This window comes from Mustela nivalis (genome assembly GCF_964662115.1).
Source record: "Mustela nivalis genome assembly, chromosome: 4".
NCBI lineage: Eukaryota > Metazoa > Chordata > Mammalia > Carnivora > Mustelidae > Mustela > Mustela nivalis.
The window spans coordinates 62,793,336-62,815,080 of record NC_139023.1 but is presented as its reverse complement, the minus strand read 5'-3'; the positions used below and the strand labels follow the sequence as shown (position 1 = coordinate 62,815,080).

General features: G+C 52.2%; 2 protein-coding genes across 4 annotated transcripts in view; one reads left to right on the top strand and one right to left on the bottom strand.

Annotated features, from left to right (window-relative positions):
• EVC (EvC ciliary complex subunit 1) overlaps window positions 1-16,393 on the bottom strand; it is a 62,158-nt gene extending 45,765 nt beyond the window's left edge. The window contains exons 1-5 of one of the 3 annotated variants that reach the window (XR_014310864.1): window positions 15,888-16,316; window positions 9,521-9,643; window positions 3,717-3,800; window positions 1,442-1,674; window positions 387-471 (exon numbers count right to left, since the gene is read on the bottom strand). Coding sequence is in view for 2 of the 3 variants with exons in the window: in XM_082727466.1 (XP_082583592.1) it covers window positions 387-471; window positions 1,442-1,674; window positions 3,717-3,800; window positions 9,521-9,643; window positions 15,888-16,061 (699 nt within the window). In the remaining variant the exon portion in view is untranslated. Of the gene's footprint in view, window positions 1-386; window positions 472-1,441; window positions 1,675-3,716; window positions 3,801-9,520; window positions 9,644-15,887 lie in introns of all 3 variants that reach the window. The other 2 variants (XM_082727466.1, XM_082727467.1) reach the window with 2 other exon arrangements.
• A 2,140-nt stretch (window positions 16,394-18,533) lies between these two features.
• Window positions 18,534-21,745, top strand: part of EVC2 (EvC ciliary complex subunit 2) — a 119,208-nt gene continuing 115,996 nt past the window's right edge. The window contains exon 1 of the mRNA XM_082727465.1: window positions 18,534-18,811. Within this exon, the coding sequence (XP_082583591.1) occupies window positions 18,611-18,811 (201 nt within the window). The 5' untranslated portion in view covers window positions 18,534-18,610. The remainder of the gene's footprint in view (window positions 18,812-21,745) is intronic.

Here is a 21,745-nt window from a genome sequence, read left to right as displayed (position 1 = left end):
GTAACTGGGGGATGGCCATTAAGGCAGTCCCGTGATGTGATGAGCACTGGGTGTATGTAACTGATGGGTCACTGACCTCTACCTCTGAAACTAATAATCCACTGTATGTTAATTAAATTGAATTTAAATTAAAAAATGAAAAATGCTGCCCTTTTCCAACACCTTTTACCTGTTCTCACCAGTAAGGGACCGTGGGAGGAGTCTGTCATCTGTCTGCCCCGTCCCACAGCTCCCAGTAAAGGAGAGCATGTGCCCCATCAGCAGGCACAAATGGCTTCTGTCCCTTCCTGTCGCGGTGGCGCCACTGTCCCCAGCACCCATCCCCAGAGGGCACACAGGACTCCCTGCCTGCAGGGAGAGGGAGAGCAGCCCCACCCTGCACCTACCATGTGCTTCTCCCGCCTCAGAGCCTTGTCCAGATGCAGCAGATCTTTTAGGTGAAGGTTATAGATACACAGGTCAAGATCCACACTGGAAAGTGGAAAGAGAAACAGAAAGCCACCGAGAGTGTTTGGGATGGGGAGTCGGGGTTCCAGGGAGTTAGCAGATCCCTGCTCTGTACAAGGCTTGGAGAACCCTGACTCCAGATTTTAAGTGCTGCCCAACTCAGGGATGCCTAACAGCCGTCCCAGGTTTACACGAAGGAATCAAGGGAACTATTTGAAACTCAGCTGTGACCAGAAGGGAAGCAGCTGCCTGAGGTATGAAGGAGAGGAGGCAGCAAGAGTCAGAGGTGGGAGAAAAGAGGGTATTACACCCCTTCTTCGATCGAAATGCCTGTCATGTGTCCCCCACCTCTGCCCCTGCAGGCAGACGTTCTCATGCCCATTTCACAGATGGGAAAACGGACTGAGAAAGTCAAGGAGCGGTCACACCGTCACAGGGCAGGTAAGTGGCAAGGCATATTGGACCATCTGTCCTACGTGGGCAAATGCACTTTGAACGGCCACAGTTCCCCCGACCCTCCCAACTCTTTGCCTTTCTGCTTTTACTGGTATCAAAGGCAGCTTCTGTCTACCTCCTGACAAGCCGAGTGCTGGTTCCTCTGCCTAAGGGCCACCAGGGAGCTCTGAGCTCCTAGCCTGCATGACCATCACATCGGCAGGGAGGCCTGTTTACTTTGTTAGTGACACGGCATGGACACAAAGTATGTGGGCAGTTTCAGCTGCACAACACAGTGACCTCCCTAGCTGCTGTCAGGGTGGGCCCAGAGCACATCAGTGATTCAGTGAGATCCCCTAATGGGTCTCTCCTAGGGGCTCAGGTCTGACTCTATAACCCCCATGTTGGTCAGCACCACACAGTAGCTGGGGAGCTCCAGCTTGGACACCGCATAGCTGTATATGCGTGGGTGACTTGCTTAACCTCTCTGGGCCTCCATTCCAAATACTGACAGCGACTGGGTCCGTTGGTGGGCTTCCCCAAGCTTCCCTCTCCTTACCTCTCACAGATCAGGGCCTCAGGGAAGCTGTTGGCCCGGACAAAGGTGCGGCTCAGGAACCTGTCATAGCTGGTGGTTGAGTGGATGCTGGACGAGGAGCTGCAGTCCTCCTTTTCAGCCTGGCTCAGGCTCCCCAGGCTGCTGGAGGGGGAAGCCTCCACTGGCTGGTTTGGCAAGATAGCCTGCTTTAAGTTTTCGTGCAGAGAAGGGTTGGAGGACCCGTCGGCCAGCGGCTGGGGTGGAGGAACAGAAAGCACAGTCAGTCTTGGGGACCTAGTGTGACTTTGCTTCAGTAATTCCACCAGTGGCGAAGGATGCCAGTCCCAGGAAGACCCGGTGGGGGCAGACTGGGTGGGGAGGAGTAGACCATAGAGCTTTTGCCCCAGGGTCACACCCAGGCCCCAGGGACCCATGTCATGGCTCTTGAGCGCTGCAGGCCAGACCCTCTACAACAGGCTCCTATCCCTTAGCTATAAGTCTGGGTCTGTTCCCCGGTGGCCCACCTGCACCCCACACTTGACTGCCAACCCTGACCTCCTCCACAGCAGTCCATCTGCCCCCTATCTCTCCCACCACTGGCTCAGACCCCTGGGGGTGCTCTGTCCACGAACCTGCTGACCACCCAGCTCTCCCACCTACACTGACCTGGGTGTCACCCTCCTGTCCCCGGTCCTTTGAGGTGGCTCCCCACTGCCCTTGAATGGGCCCAAAGCTGCTTATCAAGGAACTCGAGCCCCATGCACTGCCTTGACCATGTCACCTTGACCACACAAGGTGATAGCCTAGGGCCTGGCACAGCTGGAAGGCTCAACAGATTTCGGTTGCCACCTCTCTCCAGCCTGTCCGGCTGCTCCAGGATGTGCCTGCCCAAGCAGTCCCAAGCCAGCTGCCAGCTCTAAACCTCCCCTGTCATTTCATACTTCTGGGCCTTTCCAGATTCTGGTCCCCCTGCCTGAAACAGCCCTCACTCACTGTCGGCTAGGCAGCAGCACCACTTCCCTAGAGACCCAGACCCAGGGTTGTCCTCTCCAGCCTATGCAGAGTTCCACAGGCCTCTGGTCGTTTCTGTCTTGCCTGGGCTCACCCATCATCCTACAAGCTCAGCGCAGACCGCGAGGGCCTCCAGGGTGAGGATGATGCCATCCCGACCACTGGATAATCCCCAGTGTCCACCAGGAGACAGCCTGCTGGGGATGTGGACGATAAATCACGTCCCTGCTCTGGGAGTTTTGTCCCTTCAACTACACACCAGATGGCTAAGTGCGGGGAGCAGTTCCCAATGTGTGTTCCTGGGAACAGTTGCAGTTACTGCTCCCCATCAGTAATGGTTCCGCAGAAAGCTTAATTTGGGAAAGTCTGTGTTATGCAAGGTGAAGTCCTTGCTTTGATGCAATACTTTGCAGAGCCTGGCTCCGGCTGTCTTCAAAAGCACATAATCATTGAAAAACAGTGGACACTTGGTTGTCACATGCCATGCTAAGCCCTATGTCTATTACCCCATTTGACCCTCAAGCAACGGGAGGGGGCAGGACGGCTCACCGCCCCCATTTCCAGATGAAGAAATGGAGCCAGAGTCAGGAAACAGCCCACAGAAAATTGTCGAGACAGGAGTTAGGACGGAGTCTGTGTGACTCTAGAGCCTGTCCTCTTTATGGTCAGGAGAGCCAGCTGCATTTCCCTCAAGTACTGGACCAGGGACTCTGTCCTTCATGTCCTTGCAAACCTGGAAACACTGTGGGCTTTGCTGCTGTCTGCAAAACATCTGACCACAGGTGTGAATTCCGGCTTTAGACAGCCAGGTGACCTCGGGCAGGTCATTAGCCTCTCTGTGCCTCAGTTTCCTTAGGCATAAAGAGCCAATAACAGTCTGATTCAGCTTACATGAAATGCCTACCATGTGACAAATGCTTAGCACTGTGCTAGCCCCCCAGGACGTGTTCAGTAAGGTCGATCTGTGAGTGAGGAGCAGTGCTGGTAATTGTGTCTGTGCCCGGGTTTGTGTTAGTCTAGAACAGTGGGACATGGCCCAGCTGTGCTGCCACCTGCTGTCCCTGGGGATGCTTTGCTACACCCTTTCCCTGACAACGCTGTCATAAAGTGGATTCATCCTAACGTTTTCCTTCATCACAAAGTCTCAAAATTGTCCCTATTAAAATGACTTGCCATAAAACCCCCATATAGGACCCCAAATCACTCACTCCATTGCCAACTCCCATCCCAATCTCTGGCAATTACTGAGTAATTGCATTTCTCAGGCAAAGCTGAGGACCCTCACCCGGAACTTCTGATTGATGGGATAGATGACTTTGGCCTTCAGTGCAAATGCTGTGATGTTGCTGTTGAAAGCCGGCTCACATTCCTGGGAAGGAAGAACAGATGGCATGGGGTGCTTTATGTAAAAGGAAAGATAACCCACTAAGAGTTACCAAAATGCCATATCCCATTTGTAACAGTGGCCTCAGGAAGGGACCATAACAGGCACATTTAGATCCAAGTAGGTGCTCACTTGCTAGGTGGGAGGGTGAAAGGGTGTAGGGATGGATGGATGGATGGATAAGTGGATAGGTAGATGGAGAAGTGGATGGATGGTTGGACAGATGGACAAATGAGTGGATGCATGGATGATGGGTGGACACATGGGTAGATGGGAAAATGGATGGCTAGGTAGGTTGATGGCTAGTAGATGGATGGATGAATGGGTAGATAGGTAGAGAGATGGATGGATGGATGGGTGGATGGATGGATGGACAAATGGGTGAATGGATGGGTGGGAGGATGATGGAAAGGTGGATGGATGAATGGATGGATGGACAGATAGATGTTATGTAGAACATGCCTTATTTAATTCTAAGTCTTCAGCTTTGGAAAAAATAAGTATTTAAATATTGACAATAATTAAGTTTTCCTTAAAACTGCAAAACATCTTTTAGTGGAAAAAGGAAATACAGAATAGTTTTAGCGTTGCCACGGAGGTAAACACATCAACTTGGCAATATTCACTCAAGACTCTGGATCGAATCCTTAAATGAAAAGCGGGTGGGCAAGTCTTTTCACTTCTCTGAGCCTCAGTCTTCCAAGACAGAAAACAGGTACCGTATCTGCCCTCAGGACCACATGGGTAAAGCACCAAGCGAAGTAGCTGGAACAGAACAGAATTGAAGCAATGGGCGGCTCTAAGCAAAGACGGGAAGGAGCCACTTCTCCGGGGAGCCTTCTCTGACCATAGCTGGACAGACTTCTTCATGGCTGCCCTATGTCCCCACACCCTCTCTGGGTCTCTTTCCTGCCAGGGCCACCCCTGCCCCTTGCAGGGTGGATGCTGAATAAATGTTTTGGGAATCAGCTGCAGGGGATGCTGGCGACAGACAGTCAGGAGCCTGGCACTCCAGACCACGAGAAATCTCTGCTTACTGGTTCTGAGCCGGCTGATGGGCGAGCACTGCACCCACATCGACTTCAAGACTTCTCACCTACACCCTTTCTGAAGAAAGAGCTTTGTGACAAATGACTGATTTCCAGTTGCCAGCTTAGAATGCGACACGCTCCCATGGGGCACACAGAAGGATTTCTTGCTTCCCCATGATGTGGACATTGACCGGCACTGCCTGAGCCTGTGGTGTGGACCCCGGGAAGTCTCCGGAGCGGGTGTCCCCGCGATGTCTTTCTGAACTGGCTGGGGATGGGAGCCACGTGGTGAGGGCTGGGCTTTGTCATTTCCATCTGTATTTTATGCTTCACAAAAACAGACTTAGACGACAAGAATGGGTCAGACCACTGACATGTGCCACATTCTTCCACTTCTGAGGGCTCTGAGCCTTCCACGGAGGCTACTGTCTCCACACTTGGGAGACAGGACACAGAGCAGTTAAGCTGTGAGCCCAAGGTCACACAGCTAATAAATGCCAGAACTGGGATTTGAGCTCAGATTCCCTGGCTCCAGAGTCCCTCCTCTTTAGCTGACACCTTTCTGTCTCCTCCAACATCATGCAAATAAGAACGGGGGGTGAAAGCCAGGAAGTTAAACAGGTGGGTGTTAGGTGGAGAAGCCCCTGGACTGGCCTCACCATGCTCCAGGAACACAAGGCAGATCCCAGATACTTTGTCACTCCCACACCCCAACCTGCCACGTCAAATCAACCACAAACCCCACTAGCTCGAACTCCTAAATGTCATTCACACCCATTGCGCTGGCCGGAGCCATGACCATAGGGCTACAGTAGACTCCAGGCTGGCTCCCATCCATGCACTGAGCGCCTACTATATGCTGAACTCTTTATGCCCTCTTGCTCATTTAATTATCACACAATAGGCAGCGTGGGGACGTCTGTACTATTTCCATCATCTCTATTTCATGGAGCGAGTCTCCAAGGTTAACTCCTTCCAGTGCATTCTCTCCATGGCCATCAGATGATCTTTTAAATCTGAAATCCCCATCACTGCCAGCTTCAACCCCTTCCTGGCTTCCTTGTGACCCGAGGGAGCAGAGTCTAGCCTGTCCCAGCCCCCAGCATCCAGCCCCAATCTCTGCTTGAAGCCATGTGTGTTCAAAAGCAAAGGATGGCAGTGAGATCAGAAAGGCTGATGTCAGACCGGGCTGTATGATTTGTGGGGCCTAATACAAAATGAAAAGGGGGAGGTGTGTCTGATTAAAATATGATTAAGAATTTCAGGACAGGAGAGTACAGAAGACAGAGGTGGGGCCTAACTGAGCTCGGGTTCTTCAAGACTGCACAGACAGGACCCCTGGGAAGCCAGCCGACCGGGGCCGCTTTCCAGCAGAGACTCACCTGCTCAAGCAAATTCAGGAAAGCAGAGGGCACCGTGCTTTCCTAAACTTCTTGCAAACAGAGGTGAGGAGAAAGCCCAGCATGGAAGGGGTGGAGAATGAAAGGAAGACACAGTCCCTGCCCTCCAGGGCACAGAGAAAGCAAAAACTGCACTAAATGTAGAAAACATAATTAGCAGCACAAGGTGGAGATGCTGGGGTCCACCTGGGATGTCTGGAAGCAGAGCCCGGGATGCACATCGAAGCACAAGGTCAGCTGACGGGTTACTGCAGCTGCCTGGGGAGTCCATGCCTGTGTGCTTCCGGCCCATCCACCTGCAGACCACAAGCCCCTAGAGGACCAAGGACTGGCACTGTGATGGCCATGGTGTTTGCCAGGATGAAGGACCCGGAAGCACTTGGCACACGCAATCCAGGAGTGAACAGACTTCTGCTGTTTTTAGTTTTTTTTTTTTTTCTTCCCCACAGCTTTTCTTATTAAGTTCAGATGCCTTCCAAATTCTGATAATCTTCTCAACCGTAGCAATACAATTGTACAGAAAATTGGTTTTAGTGCGAGCCTACCATGTAAAACTTCCTCGGTGGAAGCAATGCAATTATTCAGAAAATTAGTGAAAACATAATTGCAGGAAAAGAAAAGCCCTTTCACTCACCAATGTAGAGGCATCCTTTCAGTGAGCGCCGAGAGGCATCCACAAATAAGCCATCCCCTCTCCCTCCTCTGGAGCAAAAGGACAGGATGAAGAGAGCCAAGGCTGTGCCGTGGCATGTGGAAGAGCCTTCTGGAATTTTCTGTTTGCTTTTGATTTGACGTGAGGTATTTATCAAAATAAAGTTTAGGCAAGGAGTGGCGAGAACTACAAGTGCCTTGTTTTCCATGCATTCCGGGACATCACAGTCAGAGCTCAGCTCACCCTGTCAGAATCGGTCCTGGCCAAGATCTGCTGACAAGCTCGGTCTGCAGAAGGCAGGGCATTCTGGCGAGCCAGTCACTGGAACAGGCAGATCTTTAACTTGGCCTTTGGCAATGATTAGCTTAATCATCTGGTGTTGCTAAATGGTTAACAGGTAAAACATAACTAGGTAAAAACATGAGTGAGGCTTCCAGGGAGGTAGAAGGACTTGGCTTCCCTGGAAACACTGATGAACACTTATCCCGTAGTTGGAAAGTTCACAGAGTCAACCAATGGGTGACCCTTGGGCCAGCATTGTGACTGTCCTCGTGAAGCCAAGAAACCAGAGGCTCAGAGAGGTTATGTCTCTTGCCTAGCATCACACAGCAAACAGGTGACAGGGCTGGGTTCCTGGGATCCAGGTACCAGGATCCCCTGAGCCAGTGTGTTTCACCATGTCCAAGGCCACCCTCTGCATGACCAGGATTGTATGCATGCAATTCGACCATGTCAAGCATGCATTTTAGTAATTTTCAGTATCTTCACAGATACATGCAACTAGCCCCACAATCAGTTTTGGGACACTTTCATCATCTCAGAAAGACACCCCACACCACTTAGCTCTCACCTCTGTCTCTCTTCTCTCACCTCCTCCCCAAGCGCCCACCAGCGTACTTCCTCTGTCTGTCAATGTCTGTTATAGATTTCCATATGAATGGTATCTCGTGATATGTGGTCTTCTGAGACCGGCTTCTTTCGTGAGCATGATTATTTTCAGGGTTCCTTCATGTTGTGGTCTGTTTCGGCACTTCTTTCCATTTTCTGGCCCAAGGGTATTGCATTTATGGATAGAACACATTTTGTTGAGCCATTTGTCAGCTGATGGACCCTTGGGTTTCCACATTTTGGCCGAAGAATGCTGTTATGACCACAGTGTGTGTATTTTTATGTACCTGTGTGTTTTCATGGGTGTGAGCAGGGTTTTGATGAGACAGGCTGATAGGAACAGAGGGAGACAGATGAGGGAAAGAGATACATCAGGAACCCACCTGATCACAGAAACAAAGAGATGCACGTGGAGAGAGACATGAGAGAGAGAGAGTGACACGGGGATCTCCCGAGAGCTACCCTGACACACACACATAGACACATGGGGAGAGAAAAGCACTTGGGGACAGGGAGGCAGGGAGCGTGAGCTGGACACAGAGCAATTACATGCCAGGGTCTCACTCCAGCCCTGGCTCTGGCTCCTCATGCCAGCCCCGTGAGGGCAGCCAGTCCTTCCCCCGGGGCTGCATAATGGAAGCTAGCCTCTACAATCCTCAAGAAGGGGACAGAAATAAAATCTACCTCCTGGGGCTGCTGAAAGAGGTGCAGAAGGTAATTCACACGAGTGTTCACCTCACTCAAAAGTGACACATGGGAAAATGTCTGGTGCTCAGTAAGTGTTTAAAAAACAAAACAAAACCCAAACCCAACAACAATAAAAAAATATTTCCCTTTTTCTCAGGATCCCTCTACCTCTATATACCCACATATCTATCTCCCTAAATATCTATATTTCCTTTTGGGCATTTGAGGCTAAATGATCAGGATCCATGGTACTTTCTGGGGAGCAGCAAGTGTCTAGAAATAGCACTGCTTTGGCAGAAACATTTTCTCTCTCCAGGGAGCTCACACACAAAGTGGTGCCCTATGGGCAGGCTCAGGCTGGACAGGGTGGGGGCCAGCGATGAAGGACCAGGGAGAATCCACCTTTAACATGTCTGTCAAGAGGGCCAGAGCCCACACTCCTGGATATTTACTTGACATTCACTTAAAAGAAATAAAGCGACATGAAAAAAACTTATACACATACATTCACAGAAGCCCTAATCAGAATAGCCAGACATGGGAAACAGCCTGCTCTACACTATATCCCCACAGTGGACTGGGAAATGGGACAGATTATAGACACATGCAACAACATGATTAAGTCTCGAAAGCAGGACATTCAGGCAAGGCAAGTGCAAGAAAGCACACGATCCCACTGATGTGAAATTCTAGAACAGCAAAACCATCCTGGTGATGTAGAATCACAGCAATGTCTCCTTCTGAAAGGGGCAGGGCGGGGGTGAGGGAGATGTGGGAGGGTAAACCAGAAAGGGGCACTGGAGAACTTTCTGGGGGTGATGGAGCGTTCCAGATTGGGGCTCTGGTTACCAGGATGTATATACTTATCTAACCGTAAACTTCAAATTTGTGCATTTTGCCACATGCAAATTCTATGACAGCAAAGAAGCCCAATCGGGACAGGAAGTCTTTCAGAGGCTCATCTGGATGGCATCTGCACTGACCGTACGCTGATGTGTACAACACCCAACACTCGACTCGGCAAATAAACCTAAACACGCAGCTTACATCCACAGGCTCCTCTTTTGACGTCTGGGCTTCCCGCCTCCTCCTCCTTGATGGGGAGCCGGTTTCCGAGGGGTCTTGGACATTTGACTCTAAATTCTTGAGCAGACTCTGAGCGTCGTCTTTCTAAAATCCAAAGGTGGGGGTAGGGAGAACACATTGAAGCCAGTCAGCCTAGTGCCCCTGGGAATCGAGCCATCAACCCCCACCCCTCCGACCTGTGCCCATCTCTGTGTCTCTGCCCCGCCCTCTGTGTGTAGTGTCACGCCTCCTACCCCGCCAGGGGTCAGCCACACAGCCTTTGACACTGTCCAGGCATCAGCTTCCTGAGAAGCCCCAGTGTTCCCCACATCAGGATGTCCTCAGGACCTGGAGGTCACACTTGGATCAAAGGTGACTCCACTGTTCTTCTAGGCTGGGGGCCCTTGGTAGCCTGTGAGCAACCTGGGATAACAGCTGAATACAGGATATGGCACATAATCATTAATTTTGCTATTATTTTCCATAATGCCATTGGATGATTTCAAAAAAATATTTTAGGTGCCCTTAAATTATAAAATCATTTGTGTAATGAAACTCGGTTGATCCTTGGTATTGGTAGATTCTATACTTGTAAATTTGCTTACTTGCTGAAATTTATCTGTAACCCCCAAATCCACACTTGTGGTCATCCCCGGGCACAATCAGTGTGGTGAAAAATCAAGTTGCCTGCCGTGCCTTGTCCAGCAGAGAGCCAGTGAAGGTGACGCCCTGCCTTCCTGGGTCAGCTCTCCCGCCACAGATTAGAGTCCCTTTCATGTTCCATGAAAGCCATTCTTCTCCCACATGTCTGTGCTTCCTGTTGCTGATGTGGTTGTTTAAGAATGACCCGTACGGGGGCGCCTGTGTGGCTCAGTGGGTTAAGCCGCTGCCTTCGGCTCAGGTCATGATCCCAGGGTCCTGGGATCGAGTCCCACATCGGGCTCTCTGCTGGGCAGGGAGCCTGCTTCTTCCTCTCTCTCTTTCAGCCTGCCTCTCTGCCTACTTGTGATCTCTGTCAAGTAAATAAATAAAATCTTTAAAAAAAAAAAAAAAAAAAAAGAATGACCCGTACGTGTTACATTAAGTGCTGTGTGGTGTTTCTAAGGGCAAGAAGGCTGGTGTATGAGTCATGGAGAAAATGTGTGCTGGAGAAGCTTCATTCAGGCATGAGCTATTTTGTGCCATTGGCTGCATGTTCGCTGTTAACACAATAACAATATGTATTCAATAGCGTGTCTTTATACAGAAACACACATCACACAAGGTTACGTACTGGCCCGTTAATGAAGACATTGTAGCTGGAGTCTTGCAGAAACCTAGCCCTGTGTTTCCCCTAAGAGCAATGATTCAGTGTTTGTTAATTCTCTGTCTGCCATGATTCCGTAGATCATAATGATCAACTGTTTTTGAAATCCCGTTATGCCAGAGACCCCAGATCAAGTCCCTCTTATGGTTGCTCATGGATATAATCTTTACACTGAAGAATTTAGTTAGCAACTGTTGCGAAGCAATATTAAGCATGAAGGCTTATTCTAGTCACTGGGAATGAGTAATGGACAAAATAAACAAAACTCCTGACTTCGTGGAGTTTACATTCAGTGATAGAAGAGAGATGTAAATAAATAAGTAGTAAATCAGCAGTGGTAAATGCTAGAGAGAAAAAAATGATGGAAGATAGGAGAATGGAGGGGAAGATCTCTTGAGTAAGGTGGTATTTGAGAAGAAATGTGAAGGAAGTGAGAGAGCCAGCCATTCAGATATGTCAGGGACAAGCTTTCCAGGAGAGGGCACAGCAAGTGCAAAGGCCCTGTGGCAGGAGCGTGCACAGCCTGCCCAGGGAAGGCCTTGTGGCTGCATCAGTCTGGGTATGGTGGAGAGGGGCAGATGAGGAAGCCAAGGATTTAGGGATTATTTGTTGAGTTATAGCCAACCATTACAAGGGTTCTATAGGAAAGGACCCAACCAGATCACCCTACAGTAGAGATATCCAGGCATAAAACTCATCCTCTCCATAGAGAAGCATCATTATTTTGTTTCCCAGTTAAAAGTAACCAGGAAGCCAAGGCTCATCAGCCACTTGAGGACAGACTCTAACATGAAAGAGAAAACCCCAAAGGAACAAAAGGAAAAAGCAAAATGGAAACAGACACTGTGTAAGGAGAAGTTGTTTATTAAAACAAACAAACAGACAACTGTAACATCCTCAGAGAGCCAAGAGAATATGTCACACCCACAAAATAAGTATAGGGCAGATTGAACCTAGGATGATCTGAGGACAGAAAAGGACACTCAGAACTGAGAAATGTGAAAATCTCAACACAAGTGTTGTTGAGAGAAGCCTTCCACAAACGGCCTAAAAAGACAGAGACGGAAAACAGGAGAGAAGGAAGGCAATTGGCAGTCCAATTCAACCAGAACATGAGACGAGTTCCCAAAAGATGCAACAGAATATTTAAAAGGTAAAGAATCGTGAAGGAACTCAAGGGAGTGTGAGTCTGTCCCCTGGAAAGTCCTCCGGAATGCACATCCCAAGGAGGGCATCCAAGTGCCACCAACCCCCACCCTGTGTGATTCCTATGTGCTGGGAACAAAGAAGAGATGCTTCCAGATTCCCCGGGGGAACAAAACAGTTATTAGGGATCAGAACAAAATCCTATTTCTCCCCCTCAACCATGGCAGTTGGGAGATGATGGGGAAAATGCCTTCAAAATTCTGGGGGAAAATTATTTCCAGCCTGGAATTCCATGACCTAACTACTCTCACCAAGTCAAGAATAAAGAGAGGAGAGTGTAGGCAATTTCAGACACGGAAGTTCTCAAAAACCCTTCCCCCCATCTTTCTCAGGAAGATCCTGGAGGCTGTGCTCCACCCAAATGAGGAAATGAACCCAGAAAGACAGTGGGGGGTCCCTGAAAGAGTATGCAACTTTGGGGAGGTGACAAAGTTTCCAGTGTGATCAGCCCTGAGAAGTCCCACTGGTGAGAGCAAGAGCCTAGGGGCAGCTGCTTCTTGAAGCTGAAGAACAAAAACAGCACTGGAAAGGCTCCTTAAACACAGCTTGCCAACCCCACTTGCAAAAATTCTCATCAGAGAGTCTGGGGTGGGACCCAGGAATTAGCATTTCTAACAAGCTCCCAGGGGCTGCTGCTGGTGCTGCTGGTCTGGTCCAGCTGAGAGTGGCAGTGGGTCCAGACAGCAACCAACTCAGGCTGAAGCAGGCGAGAAGTTTATTGGAGAGGTGTTTTGCAAGAAGATAAAATTGATCAAATATTTAATGCCTTCAAAATTCTCAAAAAAGGTGTACAGAAAAAGAGGGGAATCCTGCATTAAGTGAGTAAGTACGCAGAATATAAGCCAATGTGGCGGGGTGCAGGGAGCCCTGGGTAACAATTTCAGATGAAACAAAATATAGTAACAAAAAGTAAAAGAATCATAATGGCAGCTGATCCTTGACTTGCGGTGAAAAGTGCTTCCGGAATTGTAAGAAAGGAAACACTGAATATTGATTTAACCAAAACTGCTCAATGGCCACACAAGGCGGGTGGAGGCGGGGGTGGCTGGGCTGGGTGGTTCATGTGAAGGAGGAGAAAAGAGAACTGAACCGCCCCCCAGTCCACAGCAGGAAGTCCATGCTATGCCCAGAGCCCCAAATGCAAGGAGCAGCCCAGTAAGCAGGTTGTTTACAAAGGGGAAGTAAATGACCAAAAAGGAGGCTGAAAGAGTTGGACGAGGTGGCTGCTGGGAAGCGGCGGGTGGACGGGGGCGTTGGTTGCTGCCTGTGCATGAACACTCGAAGTGCACGTGGAATGTCGACGCAATCCAAAGTTCTAAGGATGAAATAAAAACAAAAGAAAAGCAGCAAAAAGAAAGAGGTGCAACACACGATTACGAGCGGGATGAGGTGGACCAGAGGAAAACAGAGATCCTCTGGGGTGCACGAGGGTAGAAGTGCCTGGAGGGGCAACACTGTGCATCCTGAAGGATGAGCGAGCAAGCCGAGAAAGGTCGTTCAGGCAGACAGAAGGGATGTGCGGAAGGAGAGCAAGGAGATGCAGGGGGGGATGGAGGGAGCAAGGGGGGCTGGAACGCAGGGGTGCAGGGGCATACGGCACCTCGCGTTCGGAAGGATAACCCAGGGAAGGGCAACCATCTTGCGCAGCCCTTCTTTATGCTAGGAAATTGGACATAACCCTCTGCAAGCAGTCAGAAGTCATTGAACGCTTTTAACCCAGAGAGTCACTGCTGGATGTGTGTTTTAGGAAAAGAGACTTAAAGAAGAGAGGAGGAAAGGAGTCCATTTAGAAAGAAGGCTGTTGCTAAGGTCCCATCCAAATCATCTGAAAATCCCATCAGCCAGACTCTGAAGCCAGAGACCGCAACCCCCACCAACCCTCCACCACGGCTCCTGCCCTGGTCTGAGCCACCATTACTTTCAACTGGACTAGCGCAGCCCTTACTGACCAGGGGCCCAACCTCAGATAGCTTGATTAACCGCTGTAAACCTCAGGTGACTCAGCTGTGAAATGGGCCACCGCCATGGTCTGAAGGTGTGTGCCCCATTCCCCAAGCATAGGTTGAAATCCCAACTCCCGAGGTGATGGTATTTGGAGGTGGGGCCTTTTGGAGGCGATTAAGTCCTGAGGGTAGAGGCCTCTTTACGAAAGAGGTGCCAGAGATTCCCTGACCCTTCTACTCTCTGAGGACACAGTGGGAAGTCTGCAGCCCGGAAGCGGGCCCTTGCCAGAACCCAGCAGTGCTGGCACCTGGTCTTGGACTTCCAGCCCCCAGAACGGTGAGAGAGAAGCTTCTGTTGTTTGTGAGTCACACAGTTTATGGTATTTTTCTTAAGAGCAGTCCGAACCGTCTAAGACAGATTCTACCCACTACGTCACCAGGTGGCAGAACACTAAATGCTCTGATTTAGGGGTTCTGACAGACTGGGGTTGAAATGCAGCCCTACGGTTTATTCATCACGTGCCCTTGGACCAAGAACAACCCTGGGGAGCCTGGACTTCCGTCTCTTGAAAGTGAGGATAATAACAGCTCCCCCACTCAGAGGTTTGGGGCAGGAATAGAGAACCAAAAGTCCACAAACACTCAGCTCTGAACAGGACACCCAGCAAAGTTGTGCGCGTGTTATTCCCCTCTTCACACAAGAAGCCAGTGTCCCTCAGTGTTCCTTAACCACCAGCAGGATGTGACAACCTCAGACTGACCTACAAGCATCTTGTTCTGTAAGTGCCATTCAACCTTTATCATGCCTTTCCAGCAAAACACTCCCCAAAGTCTGCAGCAATCTGCCGGACTTGTCTCTTCTTGCACGGGCCAGGAACGCAGGGAAAAAGACCACGCGCCTCATCGCACATCTTATCGACTTCATCCCTCAAAGAGGTCAAAGTGGCAAGGACCCAGGGCAGTGATCACACCACACGGATCAAATGTCCCCTGCATGCCCACATCTCCTCACAACATCCAATCCTGTAACAACGGTCATGAAAACTGACCCTGAATCTCCTGTGACCACTGCCACTCATGAAGAATACAGTGACTTTGGGCTCAGACACACGTCTGTCACTTTGGCAAGTCCTTGAACCTCACTGCACCTCAGTTTCCTCCAGTGCAAAACGGGGTCCTTCATAGAACAAACTGCCAAGGCTGTCCTGGGGAATCAGTGAGATAAGTCAGGTGCAGAGTCTAGTTCAGTGCCCAGCACACAGTGGCATCTGCAAGTGCTAGCTAGCTTCTTCACTTCCCGCCACCCAACTCGCCAGCCTGGGCTACAATCAAATGTTCACCTGACATCTAGCGTTTTCTGGAGACCGTGACCCTCTAGCAGTGAGGGCAGGGTCTATCCTGCACAGGACTGTGGCTGGCAGGGGTGATCAGCACACTTTTACTCTAGGGATGACATTGTGAATGAATGCATGAACGCATGCCAGGGTGGCAGCTGGGACTGGAGAGGCTATTTAGGTAACCCACCGGGCAAGCAGCATATGGACAGGGCTGGGAATCGCAGCCCTCCTGTCTACCGTGTTCAGCTGGGCCCCTCCGCCAGCGGCGAGTCCAGACCCTTGGTGCTCCCTATGAGAGACTGAGGCATCCGTGGGCTTTAGTGGCTGCCTGTGATGGCACAGCGGAGTCGGAAGGAGCAGCCACTTCTGGCGGACCCCAGACTGGTGCGCTTCTGTCACTCCGCTGTCCCCCTCTGGTCTCGGTCTCCTCTCCCGGGCTGGAGGGGAATCCAGGGCAGGGCCCCGTGCGCGCGACGCCCGCGATCTCGCTCCAGCGCCTACGGGACCCAGGAGGCCCGCACGCGCCCCCCATCCGGCCACCCGCCCGGTGGACCCACCTGTTGCCGCAGGCGCGACCCGGAGGTGCGGCAGCCGAGCCAGAGGCCGAGGCCGAGGCCGAACGCGGCGCCCAGCAGTACGGCGGGGGCCAGCAGCGCGGGCGCCGGCCTCACCGCGTCCCGGCCCAGCAGCAGGCGCGCGTCGCTTTCGCAGGCCGCCGGGCCCCGGGCCATCGGGGGCACTCAGGCGAAGGGCGGGCAGCATCGCCCTCGCCGCCGCGCGCCGCCTCGGCCCGCCGCCCGGGGAACCATCCCCGCCAGCTCGGCGACAGCGAACTCACGGACCGGGCGGGCAGGGGCGCGGCGCACTCCGCCGACTCCTCCGGCCTGCGCGCTCTCCTTCCTCTTGCTCCGGTCCCCCCTTCCCCGCGCGGCCCCGCCGGAGGGAGGAGCTTGGGTCGTCCGCACGAAACTTCGAGCCGCCCCCGCCCGGGCCTGCTCTTGTACTGAGCATGCCTGGCAGGAGGCGCAGGGTTCAGCCCGAGGAGCTTTCGGAGGATTCCCCCGGGTCTTTGGGCTTCTCCGGAAGGAATTGGGGGGGGGGGCGTTCCCAGCCGCTGGGGAGGGTGTTCCTCGGTTAAGTTTACTGAGCCTGTACAGTGTGCTAAGCATTTAGCTTGATGATGTCATAACTTTCTCAACTGCCCTCTGAGAGGGGTACTAGTTTCTGTTCATCTTCCTGGTGAGGAAGGTCTGGGTCAGAGTGGCTAAGCGAGGTCCCTCTCCTGTCCTGTTCCTATCTGTACCAGTTAGGTCTTTGGACCACACAGTCCACCACCGCCTCTGAACTTGTTAGCCTGAAGCCTCGGTTTTAATCCTATTCTTCCATGAATAGTCAATACTTTCCTCTATGATGACGTGTAGAGAGACTGTTACACGGAGCCCCCAGGACAGGACATTGTGGGGGTCATTCATTCGCTCAGCCTTTACAGAGAACCTGCTGATGGAACCAGTGCCAGGCCAGCAAGGATTCAGGCAAGGTCCAGACATGGAGGATCTCATGGGTGTGTGGGGAGATAGACAACCAGATGAATTCAGCATCTGTTCTTACCTTGAGCAAACATTTACTGAGTAGCTACTAGGTGCTAGCTCTTGTCCTGGGTACTGGGGATACAGCAGTGAACACACATGTATCTTTGAAGCTTAATTCCTTAGGAGGGCCAGGGCGGTAGTACCATGGGAATCCACTGCAACAGAGAAGGGGAATTTTGTAGCCTTAATCTGGATGTCCATCTCAAGTTTCTAGTTTTTATACTTCATCAACCTTCCAGGTGGGTAAGATGGCAACTAGTATCCAGACTTTCTTCTCTTAGAAGTAAGGGACAGCTAGAGAGAAGTTGCTCATTCAAGGTCTCTCAACAAGGATATGGGACGGGTATATTAACAGCTGTGTCTGGCTGGCTTCAGGACCCTCTCTTCTACTCCCAGCTGCTTAAATGTTTCCTTTGAAACACCTCCAAGGCTTTTGGGAACGTATATGGGACAATAGCCTAAAGTCCTTGCTTTTTATGTTGGCTGTTTCTTTGGATACTCAAAATTTAGTTTTAAAAATATAGTGTTTTGGGGGGGGTTACTTTATTATAAAGTTGCTTGGGTATTAAAATCATCTTTTAAATGACTCATGTCAAATAGAACTGATGGTCCCACAATATGCTAGCATGTACCCTTTGGCAGTGTCTCACTCCTGGCATTTTGCCAGGACCCCCCCCCCTTCCCACTATACTTCTGGTGGGAAGCCTGGGTAATAAATTTTCAGAATCTCAAACATTACTCCTTTGTCCATGTTGAGTTAGGGAGGGCCTGTCCTTTGAGGGGTTGGAGGGAAAGGGAAGAGACAGGTGCCAGGCTTCCTGGCCTGAGACTGCATGACAGGCTACCCTCCTTCTCCCCAAGGAGCAAGTCACTGAGGACTCAGGGGAAGCAGGACAAAGCAGAGAAACTGCTCTACTTGACCTCCTCCCAGTATCTATCTCCCCCCGCAAGGCACAACCCTACCCCCATGGAGAGTTCAAGCCTCCTGGCTCCAGACACCAAATCCCCTCTCTCTGGTTCCAAAGAGATGTCCCACAGTGGCTGGCCTGACTACCAGTCTGGGTACCTGGGCAAGTCCAGGGACTACTTCACATTAGGGGCTCAGGCAGTAGGAGCCCAATGCGACTGAGCTAAATCCAATAGAAAGTGAGAGTGGCCTTTCCCCCTGTCTCAGGATCTGCCGGCCTCCCTCCCAGCTCACCTATGCTGTCCTGTCCTCTCTGGGCTCCCCAGCACACAGGGCTCTGCCTCTCCAGTTCTCCAATAAGGGGCTGGTGCGTCTGCAGCAGATTCTGGGTTCAGCCCAGTATGGTGTGTGCATGTGTCAGGGAAGGCTTCCTGAAGGAGGTGGTTCTGAACTGGGTAGGCATCAGTGGAGGAGCACTTGGAAGCATTGAAATCTTTGGGAGCAGAGGAGTGACCCCATCTGAATCCGATTTGGGTGGAGCTGAGGCCCTGGGCGGGACTCGAGCAAACCCAAGTGTGGCCCCGGCCTCACTCCCTCCCTCCTACGCCCGTCCCGCTCCCAGGAGCCTCCCCGCCCTCCCAGCCCCAGATGCCGGAGTCCATTCCAGAAAACTTTCCAGGGTGGCTCGCACTGAGCATGCTCCGCGGCGGGGCGGGCCTGGGGTCCGGAAGCTCCGGCGACTCCTGCTCGCCCGCCACTTTGGGGTCGCGGGCCCGGAGGGGCGATGGGCTCGGCGGGCGCCGCGGGGCGCGCCACGTCGGTGCTCGCCTGGAGCCTCCTGGCCGCCGCCCTGGCGCTGCCCGCTGGGCCCGGGGGCCGACGCTGGCACCCCGCGGGCCCGGATCTCCTCGGGCGCCCCCTCGGCCGGCAGCCCCTCCTGGATCCCACTGCGGCTCCTGGGGCGGGGCCCGAGCGGACCACGCAGGTAAGGAAGGCCCGCCCCCAGCCTCCTCCTGTAGGACTCTCGTGGCTGAGCTCTGTCTACGCTGGCGGCGTGGAGGCCCCTTCGAGTTGGGGAGATTATCGGAGGGAGGGCAGGGTCTGAGTAGGATGCCTCGGGTGTTCCTTAGTATTTGGCGCTCTGGCCCGCAAAGTCCCAGGCAAGGTGGAACCCCGCAGGGCTTTGCCAGCCGCCCGGTCGAATCTCGCCCTGAAACCTAAAAACCCTCTGACCTAGGCCAGGCGCATCACTTTTTGTGCCTCGGATTTCTGGTCTGTAAGCCTTTGCGGCCTGTTAGCCGCGGGAAGGTGCGAAAGGTAGGCGCGTTCCCATAGACACCTACTTTGAAGAGGTGAGCACGCCCCGGTTCCCCCCACCCCCCCACTCCCAGTGTAGGGGTTGTTAGAAGAACAGTTGGGATTACCTTGGTTGCTGCATTTATCCACTTCCCATCCGCCCCTCCCTCTGAGGCCCCAGGTTTGGGAAGGCACAGAGCCTTCCTGTCTCCCTAGATTCCCCTTGCCCTTTCCTCCAAAGCTGGCCTCGAGTTCCGCTTTTGTCTGCAACCCCCCCCCCCCCCCCCCGCCCCAGTCCCCTTGTTCAGTAGCCACCACTTAGACCCTGGCTTTTGGTGACTGTTTCTTCTGAGTCCCCTCCACCCCCTAATTTGTGCTCTCCCTCACTCATTTCCCCCTATGGCTGTTGTCCAGGACAGGTGATCTGTGTCTGGTGTACATATGGCCACTTCCCTCTCCAGCCCTAACCCCCTCTCAGGGACTCCTGGCAGAGCTAGTCTTCTGTTCCCAGGACTGCCCTGGGAACAGTGGTCTCTCCCCTCATGGCCTTGGGGTCCTCCCTGCCCTCCCGCAGGGGCTGGCTTCCCTGGTTCTGTTTTCTCTCCTGGCAGGTCCCAAGAGGCTTGCTACACTTGCTACAGAGTTGTAATCTGTAAATCTTTAAAGGAGATTCTGTTCATTTTCTGTTATTAGATTTTCACTAGAGAAGAGTGAGTAATAACACTATATCAATTTACTGAGCTTTAAAAAAGTCCCATGACAGAATGTTTTCACAAGGTCCTTCCACTTGCTCCTGTCCCATGAGGTGGGATGTGTCTGGCTCATTTTGCAAGGGAGAAAACCTGCCCCCCCGCCCCAGGCCTGTACTAGGCTCCCAAGAAGGGCTTCAGGTTTAGAACCCACTCGTCTGTCCTGCTTTGCACTTGGCTTTCCTCTCTGAGAAACCAGGGACAGAACATTCTCGTGGACACTTGTCCCCAGGCTCTACCGGAAAGTGCCTGAAGATACATGCTTAGTGTAAACTTATCATCTGTCCCTTGTTGCAGAGGGGAAACTGAGAGCCGGTTACAGCCATTTCCCAGGTTGCCCAAGGTGCCTCGTCAGTGCAGGAGCCTCTAGCCATGTGTGGTTATTTAAATTTAGACATTTCAGGTGCTTCATTCATGGCCACACATGTTAGAGGCTGCTATGTTGGGCAGCCCAGACTCTGCAGCGTTCTCACTGTGGTGGAAAGCTCTGTCGGGAGTTTGTTGGCAGGAGAGAAGGCCGCGAAGGGTCGAGTGGACAAGAGGCTCTGAGTCAGCCATTCACTTCCGGTGTTCGGGGACGGCTTTCTGGGTGGCATGCTCTGCTCTGGGTGCTGGGATAGTAGAGAACAAGGCAGGCTGTCTTAAGAAATCTGCCTTCTTGGGGCAGGAGAAGGAAGTAAACAGTGGTGCCAATCTGAGCCGTAGTAGGCAGTGGTTTGGGCTGCAGAGAGAAGTCCAGCGGGCAGAGTGGACTGGGAGAGATGGCAGTGAGCGCACTCTAGTCGCCAGTGGTCAGGCAGCATGCTTGGAGGAGGCGACAGGTGAGCTGAGCCTTGAGTGGAACGAGGGAGGGCAAGGCCATGTCCAGGAGAAGAGCTTTCCTGAGTGCTGTGATAGCAAGGCCAGAGGCCAGAGGCAGGGTGTGCTTGGTGTGGTCCAGGAGCAGCAAGGAGACCTGGGGGCCCCCGGAGTGAGGGAGGGAGTGGATGACAGGAGACCGGGAGGTTGAGGAGGGGCCAGATCAGGGAAGGCCGCGTGGCTTATGCCCAGGATCCCGGCTATTATTCTGAGTGAGGTGGAAGCTGTACGGGTTTGGAGCCAGAAGTTGACACAACGTGGCTCATCTTTCTAAAGCACCCCGCTGGCAGGAGTACTGGACCGGGGTGGTGAATGGTGGGCTGCTAGCTGCGGGTTTCCGATGTATTTCAAAGGTGGAGCCAATGGGATTTGCTGGGATCAGCTGCGGATTGAGAGAGAGAGAGGTGTCCAGGATGAAGCCAAGGACTTTGGCCTGAACAAGTGGAAGAATAGAAGCACCATTGGCTAATATGCCAAAACCCTTTGGGGCCATCAGGAAATCTGTTCTGGTCTGGCTGACTTTGGCCAGGAAGACACGTATAGTAGAGAGCTAGATGGGCAAGTCTAGACTGGGGTGAGAGAGTCTAAAGTGTCTCTAAAGGGTCTTCACTCTTTAGATGAGGGTCTGAGGCTCAGAGAGGCTGAGAGACTTGGCTGAGGACACACAGCAAGGAAATGGTTCCCGCTAGAACCCAGTTCTCCGGACTCCATATCTGGCATCTTATGAGCCTCTCTGTTGGAATTTGCAAGATCTTGGGAATTCAGAGGCTGGAGGATCAGCCAGTGTCACAGGATTAGTGAGAAGCAGAGCTAGGATTTGAACTCAGGTCTGGGTACATGAAATTTTGACCTGCAGGGCTGCCTTTCGGGACAACTTCCCAAAATGCAGTCATGGCTGGGTTGCTGGCCTCTGTGGGAAAGAGGGGATAATCCTGGACTCCTGGTGGGGATGGTTCACTTGGAAGCATTTTGTTTCAGATTTCTGGGTAGGAGTGTAGCTCCTCTCCGTGTTTATG